Genomic DNA, 18032 nt, shown 5'->3' with positions numbered 1-18032 from the left:
TTGTATTTTCATACCCTTTTTTCCACTTTAACCTTTTTAAGTCTGAATACACACATTATTGCCAGAAAATTCTCATTTTTTGGAACTGAAATGTTTATTTCGTTTTCTTCTGAAATCCAAAAAAATCCAAATTTTCATAAAAGGGCATTTTTATCATTTATCAGATTGTTTTAAGAATTTCTTTTTATTAATTTATTGATCATATTGATTAGATAAAGGTATCATAAAAGCATGTATTAAATATGATACAACAGGCTTTAAGGGGTTAAATCCATTTATGACACTTGAAACCTCTTGATATTTTTTTTTTTTTAATTTGTGCCCCTTTCTGCCTAGATTTTTGTCTTTGTTAACCAATTTTTGCTTCTTTCGAACCATTTTTGTCACTTTCTGCCTAGTATTTTTGTCCAGTTTTAATCCTAATTCACCACATCTCACATCTTCTGCCCATTTTATATATACAATATAAATAAAATTAATTAATTAATAATCTTAAATACATAAATATATAAATAAATAAATAAATAAACTGATGATTTGTTAGGAATGTTATTATTCAGGTCAATAAAATAAAATGAAATTAAATAATAAATAATTAAATATGTTAATAACAGCTTAATTTTACAAAGTATCATGTATTTGCTGACCTCCGTGGACCCAGGTCCAGCAAATTGGTGCTAATAGTCTCACATGTAGTGAAATGGGGATCACCTGAGTGCAGTGAATGTATCACAGGGTTTGTAGTATAAAGACACCTATGTCTGGTACATCCAGTCATTGGTTCATCAGTGTTCCTGGCTACCATTACACCATGGAGACAAAAGAACACTCTGAGTAACTCAGAGGAAATGTTTTTGAATATCTCTCAGAGTTCAGTTAAATCCATCAACAATAAATAGAAGGAAAATGGCACATGTGTAAATCATCAATCATCAATCAACATGTGTAAAATGCCTAGATCATGCTGTCCTCACAAAGAAGGAGACCAGTGAGAGAGGCCGCTAAGACACCTATGACTACTCTAAAGGAGGTCCAAGCTTCAGCAGCTGACATGGAGAGACTCTGCAGACAACAACTGTTGGCCGGGTTCTTCACCAGTCAGAGCTTTATGGGAGAGTGGCAAAGAGAAAGACACTGGTGAAGAAAACTCAGGTTAAATCTGGACTAGAGTTCATTTGGGAGACTCCATGGTCTAGTGGGAGAAAGTACTTTGGTCTGATGAGACCAAAATGCACCAAGCACTGCACATCAAGCAGCACATGAAACAGTTTACCATTGTATTAGAGAAGTATCCACAATATTTTGATTACCAGCATGACAAAAGGGTGCTGTGTAATGGCCTCATGTTTATAATAAATGCTTTTAGAAGAGTGTGTGTCTGTTTCCAGCAGCAGCACCACTGCCTGTGTAAAGATGCTTTAAACGTGAACTTGAACTTCGGTAATGTTGGCTTCATTTTTCAAACAACAAACCTGCAGAAACAAGAGCTCATACATCCTCATGTCTGATGGCCCAGCATTACGTCTGATCTCTTTATTCAAACTGTTAAATATGCTTCACTGGTTGTAAGTTGATCCACAATGTTGTGAGTTTAAAAAAAAACTGTAATTCTCTTTCAGAGGGTAAAGCAGTGATGAAAATAGTCTGAAGTTATACTCTATAACTAAGTACTTTAAGTCATAACTCTACGTGCTGGATGCTGCAGCATCACCTTCAGTTGAGAAAGCCGGATCCTCCTGGTTGGATAATACAGTTGAATCTAATTCCTGAAACATGAATTAGACTTCTGTGCAATTCTATGCTGTCACATTCCCCAGATATCACAGCGCTGAAGCACCTTTTGCATAAAAACTAAGGCTTTTGGAGTATGAAAGTGCTGCTGGAAAATCTGCAGCCACTGTGCGTGAAGCTAAGCCAAGCATGAACCTAGATCCCGCTGATCCTCCACTTTTATTCTGGCTAAAGCTGAGTGTTTTGTAAAAGGTTTTACAGGCTTGAAATCTTTGCATCTGACAAATTTATCATTGACGTCGATTGAAAAAAAGATCCACCGGCCTCGCACTGAAATATCCTGATGATTTTGTAGCAGGAGGAATACATTTTCAGAGTTTTCCTGCTACCTTTGAAGCCTGAGGACCTCCTGCTCCTCTGCTTCCAATCACTCAGCTATGAATCATGAATCAAACTGTGCAGAACATCACTTATATGAGAGTCAGAGCTACACGTCCACTGGGATTATGAGCAAGAAAGGGCACCAGCCAAACTAAATGTCGTCATCTTCACACAAGTCTTTCACCATACATCAGTGTGCATGCATGTGCATCTATCTACATATATCCCCATATATCAGGCTTTGATTTGAGCCCTCTGGAGATGTTTGAAAACAGCTTTAGTACTACCAAGTATTTCTTATGCACATAAATGCTATTTTTTGTCAGATGCATGTGGGTCATTGCTGTTAACTCCACATTAATGTGTCGTTTACCTCCGTCGTTACAGCGACCTGAAGCGCAGAGTCAGTATTCTTATTGACGGCTCCCTCATCATTGCCCAAGTCAAGCCAGAGGATGCTGGGAGATACACGTGTGCTCCTAGTAACAGCCTGGGCCGACCACCGACTGCCTCTGCCTACCTAACAGTGCAATGTGAGTGACCTGCTTCTAACATCTAGCATTATATGTTATATATGTGGTTGAATTCAGGGTTTTTTACAGTGCAGAGGGGTCAATCATGGGAAATTTGTCATCTTATTAAAATACATGCATGTACTGTACATTCAGAACCACTGCTTCATGTCCTTATGCCTCTCACCCTCTTTAGTCAGCCTCCTGCTATCAAACACTCATCGTTAATCCGTCACTTTAAAAATGTGAAAAGATGACACTTGGTGAATGGATAATTTTAAAAAGCATCTGCTCTTATTTGGAGCAGAGAAAGGACCAGTTAGGAGCCAGTCCATTAGTCTGCCACTAGAATTAAAGCATAAAAATGCAGCACGGTGCAGGTGACATTTTGTGTTTGCTTAAAAGTATCTGTCAGCCATGGTGCCAGGATTTCTGTTTTGGATCAGCCCAGGTAGTTTTGCCCTTTAATATCAAATATAAACTCTTTCCCTTCCCTTCTTTAACTATATTCCTTACTTTTAAAGAACTTGCTTCAGTAAGTCTGCAGGGACCACACTATATGGACAAAAGTATTTAGCCACACCTGTTCAATCCTGACTCCAGGTGTTTCGATTAGACCTGTAACAACAGGTGTATAAAATCAAGCGCTTAGCCATCAGAAATGGGTCATTCTGAAGAGCTCAGCGCGTGGTACTGTGATGGATGCCACCTTTTCAATAAGACGGTGTGTGAATTTTCATCTCTGCTGGATATTCCACAGTCAGCTGTAAGAGATATTATAAGAAGATGGAAGCATTTAGGAACATCAGCAACTCAGCCATGAAGCAGAAGGCCATGTAAAATCACAGAGCGGGGTCATGTGGTGCAGTCACTAATGCTCTGCTGAGTCCATAGATGAAGAGTTATGAACTTCCACTGACATTGATTTAAACACTAAAACTGTGCAGCAGGATCTTAATGAATGGGTTTCCATCTATGTATGAGTGATGTTGGTACCACCAGTTTTATCTCATAAATCATAATTGCACTACGACTCAGAAATTGAAATATATGTTCAAATGCCTCAGTCACTTTATTTCTACTTCAGTCACTTCATCAGTTTGACAATGCTGCTCTAAACATGCATGCAAAAGGTGCTTTTAGCCATTTTTTTAACTTATTTACCTTTAATGTATATATTTTGCACTGTTCTTGTGTTTATGTTATTGTATTTACCTGTATCTACCTCTTTTTTGTTTTTAATCGAAGAGAAAGCCGCACAGAATTTCATTGTACTTGTGTATAATGGAAATAAAAGCTTATTCATTCATTCATTCAAAAATAAATTCTATGATAATCACAAAGGTTGAATAACTAAATTAATTTTAGCAGAGTCTAGGCTCACAATAATAAGAACTGATTTATGCCATTCAATTTGAATAGAATTGTTATAATGTTGTGATACAGCATAAAATCACATATATTTAGCTATTTATACCAATAATTTTTTCTTTATACTTCCATCAGAAAATATAAAAACATCATAAATATTAAATGTCTGAATTAACATCAACAGAAGTAAGGCTAAGTGTGAAAATGAAAACTGTTTAAAAAACACATAAGCACAATAAAAATTTTAAAAATGTATAAAAATGACCAGAAATCACGTCTATTTTACTCTTATAGCTTGAAAATTTCTGTTAATTAGTAAATTTATCTTCGGATCACTTTTTGTTTTTTTACAAACCTGTGACATCTAACTATGCCATAAAGGTTTATTATCCTACATTATAATGACCTATTAGTCAAGAAAACACCTTTAGTATGATTGCAAGATGAATTGGTAACATATCCTCATCAGGGTTGGAATTTAACTTTTTCATCTACCTGCTACTGTGGCTGATAGATTCAAATATTTACCAGCCACAAACATTTTTACCAGCCTCTCTATTTGAACAAGCATCATTATTCAATGAGATACAATATAAAAATCACGACTTATAGTGTTCATGTCATGGCTATCTCGTAAAAGAGAGTTGAAATAATCCAAACTGTTGCTCGTTTTAGGCTGCATTTTGCAACCAAATTGTCCTGTACTCCAACATGCAAACTCAACACAGCACCCCCTGTGTTTCCTACAGGGGTGCTGTAAATTCATGACAATTTCCTGCATTATAAATTGTACACTCACTAGAATTTAATATTGTGTGCACTGTCTGCAGTATTGAGCCAACATTAAGGCTTTATTTAATTTTCTTGGACTTGCAACAATCAAAACTTTGTTCAAACACACCTTTAGCGAACTAGTTACAGAGGACCTAGGTGGCTTTCTCTTTAGGGGGAGATGGTCTCAGGCACGATTCAAGTGGACTCTGGCACAGTTTGGATGAGATGTGAATGCGACCACGTTGGATACAGGATAGAGCGTCAGCTTTATGACATCATCGTAAAAAACTAATTTTCTTTCCACAACCCGCCAGTTTGGTCAATAAACGGTCTGTTGTGACTCACCTTACAGATGAACACAAGTTGGAGTCAGTAAGAGGAGGTGCAAAGTCAATAAAAGTCTCATGTCACCTCAAAAACTGCTGTATCTGCGCAGCACGAGCCCATTTAATCCCTGGAGCTGTAGAAGATGTGCAGATATGAAGAGCGACTTTGCTGGCATCTTAAAAAGTGGTTTTAAATCATCCATGACTGCAGGATGGGCTTTTTGCCGGGTTAAAATAAACCCTAACAGTCTTTGCGCAGCGGCACAGTTCGAAACAGCTGGGCCTAATGTGAAAGCACCCCTAGTCTGATATGATACTGACGTGTGAGGTCCAGTGGGCTTTGCTCATAAAGTCAGTCAGAACTAGCAGAAAATTGGTTTAATTTATCTGCCCAGGTGGGTGGTAAGTTGAGCAAATTCACCTGACACTGCTCAATAATACCTGCCTTTGGCTGGTGGTGGGTGCTAATTTCCCACCCTGCTCCTAATATAGATGGTATTTTACTCTAAGGCTCCAGGCTAAATTTGCAGCGATTGTTATAAATCCTATGCAAACAAAACCTATCGTGACATTTAGCACTTCTATTTAACTTAACAATGTGTGAGTTTCATCAGTTTATCCTGGTTAGGTATGATTTTCGGGCCATTTGGGACCAAAAGAAATGTAAAAATGCATTTTCAAGTTCTGGAGGAAACAGGAAGTTTGAGACCCTCTAGGCCACTGCTGATTGGCTAGAGGTGTGATGTCACTTGCTGTAATGTTAATTGATCCACTGATTGGCTGACAACAATCCCTTTGATTCTAGTGTACTACAGACAGTTGTGTGGAGCATGAAGGAAGTTGACTGAAGTGACCATAGATGGTTCCTCGCCTCATAAAAGGCTAATCAAGGTTAAAATTTAAATCATTCAGCAGCTCTGTTAATATATTTCAAATGGCCAAGATGGCTGCACTTCACATCAACTGCTAAATCCTGCTCTACTTCATATCAGGCTGATTAATCTGCCTGTATTTAATTGCATGCTGATAGATGTACGTCTAGTGTTTTTTCTGTATAGCTGCTGTCAAACCTGTGGATCATTCCCCAGTTTTTCTGCCTGTCATATTAATGAATTTGGTTTTGTGAGGGTCACATGACTGAAATCCTGAGCTGACAGTATCATAACTAGCTCCAGCAGCAGATCAGATCTCCTAAGTCCTCGGTATAAATGCCATTATTATGTGATGGATCATTAAACTAGTTCACAGCTGGATCCGTCAGGATTCAGGTTCCTTTTCCAGTTTCGTTGACGGGTGACTGTCCACTGGCCGTAGTCAAGGCAACAGACATTTTGCATTCCCCGGCTCCCCTGTCTCCTCTGATGGCCGTACATTAGATTGCGGTGTGTGTGCGAGTGTGTGATGGCAGAGGCAGGCAACACCAGCGGTGAGAGAGGGAGGGGATGTGAGAGAGAGGGGGGATTACATCATTGCTGTAAGACTTTTCCTCTGTCGACTGCAGAGGGCTCTCTCCGTCCTCTCCTCTCCTCTTTTCTCAACCTTTCCTTTTGTCTCTTCTTTATCCCTCTCTCCCAATCCTCGACACTCGCTCTTTTTCATTTGTTTCATGCCCTTTTTTTCTCTCAAATCCCCCTCCTTCCTCTTTCTCCCTCAAACGCCTGCCAGTGAATAAGTTCCCCAAAGCATCCTGCAGTGGGAACCAGCGTGTCGTGAGCGATAGCGCTGTCTGAGGGCTATTTTTAGAAACTTGGCTGATATTCGTGTCTGTGGTGCCGGTGGCGGCGCTCCTCTGGGCTCTTTGTGGCAGAGCAGAGCCGGGCCGGCGGTTAGGACTTTGGGAGGACATCAGTTTGTGGTACAAAGTTGTTCTGGAAACAGTGCGGTCAATCGATCTCTGGCTGTGTTTTAATCCCTCTATCTCACCATGTCACACGCTCATTCACTCACTTGTTCACTCTCTCATCTGTCTTTTCCCAGCTTCATCGTGATCACAGCCTCCTCCTCCTCCTCCTCCTCGCCTCTCCTCCAGCTGTATGGAAAGCCCTCTGAGCATTTATTTAATATCAGTGGTACTGGGAATATCAACCATTGAGTAGCTGTACTACTGTTGTCCTTGTCAGTACTAGTGCTCAGTTCTTTTACACTTCTATGCAACTAGACTGTACTACTAGAGCAAAAAGTGTTACTGGTAGTACCAGCAAGGCCAAAAAAGGGCTACTACTACTTAGCAGTGGGCTGTACCATCACAGGTAAAATTTCTGGCAAAGAGTGGAATCAGCAAAACTACTTTCACAGGTTTAAATGCTTGTGTTGTTTTGCAGTGCACAAACAAGCCATAACCAATGCAGCGGCTAGCATAACTGAGTGATATGTGACAGACAACAGTCCAGTCTGAGTGCTGCAGAGTCAATTGCTACAGACCTCCAAACTTCATGTGGCCTTCAGATTAGCTCAAGAACAGTGCATAGAGAGCTTCATGGAATGGGTTTCCGTGGCCAAGCAGCTGCATCCAAGCCATACATCACCAAGTGTAATGCAAAGTGTCGGATTTAGTGGTGTAAAGCACGCTGCCGAATCGTGCATCTCCATCTGGCAATCTGATGGACAGTTCTGGGTTTGGTGGTTGCCAGGAGAACGGTACTTGTCTGACTGCATTGTGCCAAGTGTAAAGTTTGGTGGAGGGGGGATTATGGTGTGGGCTTGTTTTTCAGGAGCTGGGCTTGACCCCTTAGTTCCAGTGAAAGGAACTCTGAATGCTTCAGCATACAAAGAGATTTTGGACAATTCCATGCTCCCAACTTTGTGGGAACAGTTTGGGGATGGCCCCTTCCTGTTCCAACATGACTGTGCACCAGTGCACAGTGAACTTGATTGGCCTGCACAGAATCCTGACCTCAACCCCATAGAACACCTTTGGGATGAATTAGAGTGGCGACTGAGAGCCAGGCCTTCTCATCCAACATCAGTGTGTGACCACACAAATGTGCTTCTGGAAGAATGGTCAATGGCCATAAACACGCTCCTAAACCTTGTGAAAAGCCTTCCTAGAAGAGTTGAAGCTGTTATAGCTGCAAAGGGTGGACCGACGTCATATTAAACCCTATGGATTAAGAATGGGATGTCACTTAAGACCATATGCGAGTCAAGGCAGGTGAGCGAATACTTTTGGCAATATAATGTAGCTGGGTAACTAACCGAAAATCACCCACTTGTGCTAAGTGTATCACAGTTAACAAGTCAAGTGTTTGTCCTCTCGAGTTTGATGTCTGTAATAACAGCAACTTACAGCGAGTGTGCTCGCTTTGCTTTAACACATGCTGCTTGCTGCTTTGAATCATCTTGGTTTGTTTTGAACTCAGCACAGCAGCAATTGATCATATAAGAGTTTAAAAACTCTTTAAAGATTTACTTGTTTTTGTTGTTGTAATATCAGTGTTTGTCTGCTGTTTTGGATTATTGTGTTCTGTTTGACACAGTTTGTGCAGTGAAGTTTTGTTTTTTGGTTGGGTTTGTTTTTGCTCTTGTTTGCTGTTTGTTTATTTGTGTATTGTTTGTGTTGTGTTGTTTGTAGTAAATATAATTAAAAAAAAAAAAAGATTTGCTTAACTCATAATTTGCTTGTTTAAGTCAGTTTCCTATCAAAGACACAGGCTCTGGCTTTAAACAGCGTCAGAGAAGCAGCTGTAAACTCTGCAGCTGTCAATGGTACCGCTGCTAAAGCTAAGTCATCTATTGATTAATTGATGAGTTTATTAATGTGCAACATGCTACTTCTGTCAAGTTCACAATAAAAGTCAGTAATTGTCATTTTCTTGAGTGTTTTTATCATGAATGTCCACATCAGGAAATGTGGAAGCTTGACACACCTCAGCAGGAGAGAAATGAAACTTAAACTACAGGTGCAGTTACACAGAAGTGACACAGAAAGACTTGGGAATTATTTTTTCTGTGATGTTAATAACTGACATGGGTTGACTATGCCATCACAGGCCTATTTTAGGGGGAAGAAGGGTTTTAACACCAACATATGCATTTATATGCATTATATGTTTTGCAATACTGCAATATCACAACCTTAATGTAAAGGGCAAGGAAATACTGCAGTTAAAATTTTAGACCATATTGCTAGGGATGAGTATCCAAAACTGGTACTGACATGGTACTGGTACTAACACAGTCGATATCTACACAGATATCTATGCCTTATTTTGATTCCCCTGCCACCCAATTAAAGGTAAGAAATATGTTGTGCAATTTGGGTAATTTATGTGTTAAGCCAGTGGTTCTCAACCTTTTCAGCCCGCAACCTCCAAAATAAAGGAGCCAGAGATCAGGGACCGCGACTGTACCTGGAGGAGGCTGAACACAGCCATGCACAATTTGGAATAGTCATGTGCAGACAAGGCCGTCTATAAAGGGGGAAAAATGAGAGAGCCTTCTGGGGCCCCGCCAAACTGGAGGACCATGGAGGTCAGCAAAACCATGGACCATTGTAAAGTTAAGCTGTGATATCCATGTTTTATATTTAACCTGAAAAAATAACCACTCTTATCAAAGAAAAAACATCTTTTAGTATCATTTGTGTAGTAAATAGCCTTCTAAAAAAATTTAAGTCCCCTTTGTTAAAAAAAAGAATTAAAATTGGTTTAAAAATTGCTATAATAGGTTAAGAATGGCCAAAAATGGTGGAAGATGGTGAAATTGAATTTTAAAAGTAGCTGAAATGGGTTAGAAGTGTCAAAAATTAGACAAAAAAAGCGAAAAAAAAAAAGCCAAAAATGGGTTAAAGTGACAAAAATGGGCATAAATAGTGGTAAGAGAGAAATTGGTTAAACTAGAAAAAATTAGTATATAAAATGGTGAAATGAGGTTAAAATGGGAAAAAACTGATGTAAAAAGTGGTGAAATTGGGTAATAGAAGAAAACAGGCAGAAAAAAGTGGTGAAAAGAGTTTAAAACTGACAAAAATTGTTGTTAAATGGCAAAAATGTCTTTAAACTTGAGGGAAAAAATGATGAAAAGGCAATAAAATTTGACAAAATTAATATAAAGTAGCAACAGTGTAATTGTAAAAATATTCTTATGTTTTTAGGGCATCTGGAGACCCCCTCTCAGTGTCTCGCGACCTAAAGGGGGTCCTGGCCCCAAGGTTGAGAACCACTGTGTTAAGCTGCACCGGTTTACCTTTCATATCTCATATTTAACTGGCACCTTATGAAAATATTCTTCAAATCATTTATGATACCAAGACAGCTTTTATTCTCCCGCTGACTGTCAGCACAGTTTTTCTTTCAAAACTATCAACTCAGGCACAATTTAGGCACCATATGAAAAGCACTGATTTAGCACCAGTATCAGAGAAAACTCATACAATACCCAACCCTACATATAACTCAGGCTTACTGGTACTACTAGGAGAGATTTTTTTTTTGCCTTTTTAGCAGTACTAGAAGGGCTAAAATATGTAGGAGTACTTCTAGAGTTTTAACTAAGAAATAACGTTTAATATTCATGTGTGTTTGTGCTACATTTAGCGTTAGCATCTTAGTAAAACTTTATCTCTGTCATCTCAATAAGAGAGATTTATGTGCTGCATTTGCACCTAATCACTTTTCTTCAAAGCGTCTAGAAGGGCGGTCTTTTGGAAAGTTATCCTTCCTTCATATTAGGTGCACATGACTTGATTTCTGATGTGGAGGCCTGTAACTGTGAGACATTACAGCACTGGTCAGTGACACATATCCAGCTACCTAGAGAGTACATACAGCTGGCGTAAAGGTTAGAGGTCACTGCAGGTCACACGACATTGAGATGCTGAGCCAGAGCATGGCAGAAGGAGTTGGAAAAGAAGCTGCTGGATCCCATTTGTGATATATTTTTGCTGATTTAGGGCTTTATGCACTCAGACCCTTGACCTTAAGACTAGTTAACTTATCCATATCAGTTTATCTTTGCACCACTAAACAGTTGTGTTGCAGTAATCAAGAACGGTTTTGGTCTTGAGATCGGTCCCAAGCCCACATTTTGAATGTCTTGGTCTTGTCTCGGTCTTGGACTGGCCGGTCTCTGGATTTTCAGTGATGACTGGTTGAGAACAGCACTGATCTGCTATTTTTCGACTTCATTAATGTGATAATAAGGAGAAGCAACTGCAAAAACTCAGACATCAGTCCATCTTATTTCTGGTCGGAAATACCTCTGAACATTTACTTTAGGCCTCATTCACCTGGAAAATCTAGATAAACATCTCATTTTCAGATATTCAAAATATTTCTGGACTTGTCAGTGGCTTTTAAATACATACAAGGATTTATTTTTTTACAAGAAGTTAGCTGAACAAATTTGTTATGATTTCGGATTTTTGCATGTTGTGCTTTGAAAGAGTTGTAGACACCATGTTTTTATCAGTCAGATTTATTAAAAAGTAAACTTAAATTAAAGAGACAATGCTTTTTAACTGTTTAACTTTTTAAATGAATTTTTGTGGTCTTGGTCTTGACTTGGTCTCGACCCCAGAGAGTCTTGGTCTTGTCTTGGTCTCAGTGCACTCGGGTCTCAGGCAAGTCTTGGCCTTAGATCATGGGTGTCAAACTCAAGGCCTGGGGACCAAATCCGGCCCGTGGTACAGCTATACCCGGCCATCAGATCAAATCATATTTTCATTAGAACTGGCCTACTAGTATGAGATCGGCAGATTTCCTCCAGTATAAAAATGTAAACTTAACCTTAATTTCGTATTTTCAATTTTGCATCTCACAATAGTGACTTAAAGTTATGGTTTTGACCTTTTCAAATTATAAATTTGATTTGTTACCTCATATTTGACCATTAAGATTCACAATTTTAATTTTTTAAGTCATATTTTGACATTTTCAACTCCTAACTCTGACTTTAAATCCCAAATATTGACTCTTTTGTTTTAAAATCTAAAATTTTCATCTTATCGCTTGACCTTTAAAACTCATAATTTTAAATTGAATCTCATAATTTGGCATTTAAAATTCATGATTTAAAGTTTTATCATATATTTTGACCTTTAAAACTCTGGATTTTGAACTTTTACCCATGTTTCCACCTTTTAAGTCATTATTTTCTTCTCATATTTTGACCTTTTCAACTCTAACTTTGACTTTTAATCCCAAATATTGACCGTAGAATTCAAAATTTTACATTTTTATCTTATCTTTTGACCCTTTAAACTTGTGTTTTTAATTATTATGTCATATTTTGACAGTTATAGTTCATGATTTTGAATTTGATTTGATGATGATTTTGAATTTCTTGTTTCAGAATGTGTTGCCACTCATCCCAGCTGAGCTGTCATGCCACTAGTTAAACATGATGTCATTGCATCCCCTCTGTTGGCATTATCGGTCTTTAACATGGCGACCAATCAAGATACAGGAATCAGCTATAATCCTGTCTTCTTCATTTGCATTCAGCCTAAACATTTTGGATCCTCCTAGTACTAAGAGATCCAAAACCTCTACTAGTACTACTAGTAAGGATAAATACAGTTTAATATTAGAATTAGTAGTCAATTGTGTGCTGTATTGTAGCCCTTCTAAACATGTAAGCCTTTTAAGTACCACTGGTAAGGCTAAAACAGTCTGCTAGAAGTACTAATGGAGATTTCTGCTCTTATTAGGAGTACTAGTGAGCATTTTTGGCCTCACTGGTACTACTACACCAAAGCTGAGCACTAGTACTGAGAATGCATGATGCTTAAATCTCTGATCTAAATAAAAGCTCAAACGGCCTCCCATACAGCAGCTCCTCTCTCCTCTCTACCTTACGTCATCCACTCACATCTCTCTCTCTCTCTCACCTGTCCTCTTTCCCACGCTCGTGCTCATCCTCGCTCATCCCTCCTCTATCGCTCCGCTGATAGCACTCACTCCCCCTTCTCTTCACCCCTCCTCCTCCTCCTCTTCTCACTCTCACCATTTCTCCTCCTTATCACCACAGTGCCCATACTCTCCATCTCTCCTTCTTGACCTCATTTAGGGCCCACGCTGCTCGCTCCCCCTCTCCTCAGAATGAGGGATTTAGATGGAGAAGTTTGAGTTTCTCCTCCTTTTCCTCCTCTCAGTCCTCTTTTCTGGAGCAGATGGACCCTCCTTCTCTCCCTGTGCCTGTCTGTGCCCAAAGGCTTGAGCTGGACCGTATCAAATCACAATTATGACAGACTTAAAATACAGAGGGAAATGTAAAAGGATAGACGCTAATGTGGAGAAAATCTGGTAATAAAACTCCAACATGTCTCAGCTTAACTGATTAGACTGATTGAGGTGAAGCAGGTCACTTATTTTGATGTAATACTTTTTTAGGGTACAGTTTGCATTTTAGGGCAAATTCACTCCTAATCTTTCTGGTTTGGCTTTAACAAACTTGGCTCTGTTTGCAACGTTGGTGTGGTCCGTTTGTGTTATCTAAATCAATCTACTGTACCGTGACTGCTGGAAAAGATCGGCACTTTTTGGACCTTGGTGTGATTTGTTTATAGTAAAAACATGAGCCAACCTCAATAAAGCCTAACTGCAGGAAGAGTTGTGCATTTTTTTATTAGACCAGCTACTGTCGTTGAGCACCTGTTAAACATCCATGAAACAATATCTGTAGATGAGCAGGTCATATCAGGAGGATTAGCATCATCCTTCATCTAAACCGTCTGACAAGTGCCCTTGTTGACTCCAGCCTAATATTTCTGAGTGCCAGTTGTGTCTTATTCTCAGACTGTATGGTTGCTTTATAGGAATAAATGCAAACAGTATAAAAACTACCTACCAGGGCCAACATCAGCCTGTAAAATTGTCTGTCCTTTTAGGGATTGTAAAGTGTTTTTGGAGCAGCCACAGCCAGGCTAACCTTTCTAAGCTGATGGATTGGCCAGATTTCATGTCTGTCATCAGGCAGATCCATCTTACAAAGCTCCAACTGAAACAATTGTGCCAAGTCTGAGAACAGATCAGACCAATCAGCTTTTTTTGAGGAGAACGAGGCGGTACCTATGGGTAGGGTTTAGTTGTACTATTAGCAGGTGTATCCAATGCTGCTGTAGCATTTAGCTCAGGTTGTGGCTCAGCAGTTTAGCAGCAGTTTAATCAGGACTGGACCACATTTCTTTGTTAAAAGAAAGCCAGAAAGTCACACTGGAAATTTATCTTAGCAATGAAGTTAGATTTTCCCTTCTCTGACTGGCCTCGGCTTGAGTTTTATCCATCAACAACCTTCACCATTCATAAACTACAGCAGCGCCTGCCTGTTGAGCTCGGGTTTCATTCAGATCTGCACGTGTACAACCTTATTTTGTCTTGTCGCTCTGATTGGCCCGTAATGGATATAACAGACAGGATGTTTGTCCAATCACCTTCGAGGAATTTTTTAAAAAGTTCTGCCTGTCCCAAACAATTTGTATGGGATGTTTCCTAGATGACTGTGAAATACATCCCTGTAATGTATGTATGTAACAGTGTGTTTGGTGTGTCAGGTTACAGCCAGGCAGGAGTCAGCTTGTGTTTGTTTACTTCAGTTCTGACCAATCAGAGAGCATTTTCCTTTTCTCCTTACACCTTGTGGTCTTTTTTATATATGTCCCTGTGTGAATACAGACCAAACAAAGATTTAATGCTACAGCTAAGATTAACCTGATTAATTACAGGTTTTATGATCAGTTTTTGACCAGGTTTTTGACCAGGTTGGTCCATGATTTGGACCCAGTCACTTTGTGGTTGGACCAAATATGTACACTGAACTTAATCGTAGCACATATGATTGGCTTCCCCTTGTGGCTTTCTGCTGTATTGGCCGTAGAGACTGATCTCCCTCTTAAAGGCCTCTGCATCTGACAAGAGAAAATCTGAGTTGGTTGATGATCACATCTTTGAAGGTTGAAGCTAAAGTTATATCAGGAGATACTTGATACGAGTTAACAATTTTTTATTTTACAAGTTTGGGAACACTAACACTGGCAGGATGGGAGTTATAGCGAAAATGTATTTTGCAGATAGACTCTATCATGATATCTTTATGAACTTGGATAGTGAGGCTGGCAGCTGGATAGGATACTGATTTGGTGTCTTGGAGGTTGAGCTGAAACGAAACAGGATGTTAGGAGGTCCTGGATCTGAAAACTGATGGTTGTAATGAAGGTGGCTGGGGTGGAGAAGGGTTGCAGTGGTCGAACTGAAACCACAGAGAAACAGCTGAGAAGAGAACAGATTGGATTGGCTTGAATGAGCACACCGTTACCAGCTGATAACCAGAGCAGGAAAACAGAGTGAACGAGACTCATGAATTAGTGATTGTTATTGAGTGAGAAGATGATAAGACTGTATCATAAAGCCAGTTTTACAAACCATGAGTTGAATGTATTGTAACATCCCCAGTGGAGGTTGAACCACTACATTTCTAACATGTTGGCTAGTAAGGCAGGGTCTCGTAATTTTGAGAGTACTCAGTTGTCACGGCTTGCGTCATTAAGTAACATTTCCAGCAGCATGACCCCCGATCAGTTCCTCACTACTTTGCATAACTATTAGTATTAAGGAAAAAGTTGTACTTGGTGCTCAGTAATACAATTTTATCATAATAGGTAAACTGAAGTTTAACCTTACAAAGCTGCTCTCAGGGATGTACACTCTCTGAAATGGGGGCTGACCCAGTGTCACAGCCATCCCGCCTCCCAGAAACAATCTGATTTCCCGGTTTTCTCTGCACAGCTGCAATCACCGGGCACAAAGTTTCCCGAGCTACAAATGTAATTTCATCACTCTCTCCCTCTCTGAATTTCATCAGATCCTGCCCGCGTGGTAAACATGCCATCCGTCATCTACGTGGCCATCGGTCTGCCCGGCTTCATCCGCTGTCCTGTAGATGCAAACCCTCCGCTCACTATGGTGAAGTGGAAGAAAGATGGCCTCCCTCTCCGGATAGAAAAGGTGAGCCGGTGCAATACTGCAGCTGCTGTTTTGCTTAAACTGTAATGAAATGCTACAAGATTTACATGATTAAACTTGCCTTACTTCATCTTTTCCTCTGGGTCTGAGTGACACACTTCAGTAACCTTTAGAAACCGTTGGTAAATATTGGCCAATGGCATTTCACCTACTGTATATCACATGATTACATCTTCCCAGTACCCCGGTTGGAGCCAGATGGAGGACGGGAGCATCCGTGTGGCAGAGGTGACGGAGGACTCTCTCGGCACCTATACCTGCATGCCTTACAATGCCCTGGGTTCAATGGGATGGTCCCCTCCTGCTCCCCTGGTGCTAAAGGTACTACCACGATTTCAGCTGATGTAGGACTGTTGGTTTCACCTAAAACTCGACAAATTCATTCATGCACACAGCTGATATTAACCCTCTGAGGTCGTGTTCACACCTGATAGTCCGGTGGACTCGGTCCGTCTTGGAACAGAAATGGCAACATTGTTGCACTTTCCTTTGGTTTGGTTCGCATTCACACTGCTCTCTTGGTCAAGCGGACCAAACTGTCTGAACACCTACAACCTCTGCCCGCTAGGGGCGCTGTCGCCAGAAACAAACGGCGACCAAGAAGAAAAGAAGGCGTAGAGGAAGACGAAACTCCTTCTGCCGGTCTTTTCTTCCACATAAACAATGAAAAAACACAGAATTTACGCTGTCTTGTGGTTTCTGCTCTTGCATTTCGGCATTATGAGCAGCCGGCAAGGTGGTGAGCTGTCCAGCATGTTTTCCCTTACACGAGTAGAATAAATCAGCATGGACTATGACGTGTTGCCATGGCTACACAGACGCCAAAGGAGGTACCAACATGTATTTGAGTGTATTAAATCACATATAAATCCGTATATCATTACAGTTTATGCCTCATCCTGCCTTTGGTTCACAAGTTGGTCTGCTTTGCGTTCACACCTCCAACAAACCGCACCAGGGTTCATTAGGGAGCGAACCGAGATCACCTGTTTCAGGCGGTCCAGAGTCCGCTTGTTTGGTCCGCACCAGAGTTCGTGTGAGCATTCACACCACTCGAAATGAACCGGACTATCCGGGAAAACAGACCGGAGTTCGGTTAAAGCGGACCAAATAGCTCTGGTGTGAACGCACCCTGAGGCTGGCATTGTGGTATATGACAACAAGAGAGACATGTTATTCAAAGTTAAATGACTTTAAAACTATAAATCGTGGCCACTTACTTGTTTTGTCCTCTAAAAGCCCTCTATTGTGCCATTCTAATGACACCTTCATAGTTCTTACAGAACTTTTTTTAGTGAGCCAGGAACTTGGGTGACTTCTGGGGTCCTTAAAGATTAAATCAACACCAGTAACTCTGATATTAAACATCTTGGCATCCATTTATAATCCCTTTTTTAATTATTCCTGTAGCTAGCGGCTTAGCCCGCAGTCATATTGTCTGTTTGTATCCCAGAATGCATTGTGACCTGGCTGTGACAACCAGTGGCAGGCTTTTCAGTCGTCATGTCATGCTTTGTCAAAGAGATCATGTGCACAGACTTTGAAACTGGAAAAGAGAGCTGGAATGACTCATAATAGAGAGAAAAAGACACAGAAAGGCCGTGATGTTTGCCTTTAAATGATAACTCAAGCTCCCAAAACTGCATTTTTTTGTCAAAATGTGAATATTTTGCAGATTTTCTGGTCACAGAAAGAATATTTTTAAAAATTCTTAGGGGCCAAAGAAATGGGAGAACAAGTTTGTGCAAAAACAAACAAAAAAAACAAAAAACATTAGTAACGTTTGCTGTATTTAATTTTGGGCTTTTTGTGCCTGTAATGGTAGAGGAGGACAGTGGATAGAGTCAAAAACTGGGAGTAGGGAGTGGGGAGAGACATGTGGGAAAGGGCCACAGGATGGATTCAAACCCGGGCCGCCCACGTACATGGGGCGCGCCGTAAACCACTAGGCCATCTGCACCCCATAAAAATGTTTTTAT

At 40.2% G+C, this 18032-nt stretch overlaps 1 protein-coding gene across 1 annotated transcript in view; it reads left to right on the top strand.

Annotated features, from left to right (window-relative positions):
• igsf9bb (immunoglobulin superfamily, member 9Bb) overlaps nt 1-18032 on the top strand; it is a 271399-nt gene that overhangs the window by 162427 nt on the left and 90940 nt on the right. Inside the window, exons 7-9 of the mRNA XM_041802061.1 lie at nt 2500-2645; nt 15893-16035; nt 16234-16374. Of these exons, the coding sequence (XP_041657995.1) occupies nt 2500-2645; nt 15893-16035; nt 16234-16374 (430 nt within the window). The remainder of the gene's footprint in view (nt 1-2499; nt 2646-15892; nt 16036-16233; nt 16375-18032) is intronic.

Source organism: Cheilinus undulatus, linkage group 12, assembly GCF_018320785.1.
Source record: "Cheilinus undulatus linkage group 12, ASM1832078v1, whole genome shotgun sequence".
NCBI lineage: Eukaryota > Metazoa > Chordata > Actinopteri > Labriformes > Labridae > Cheilinus > Cheilinus undulatus.
Note: the sequence above shows the minus strand (reverse complement) of the source record. Positions and strands in the feature narration are given on the sequence as shown.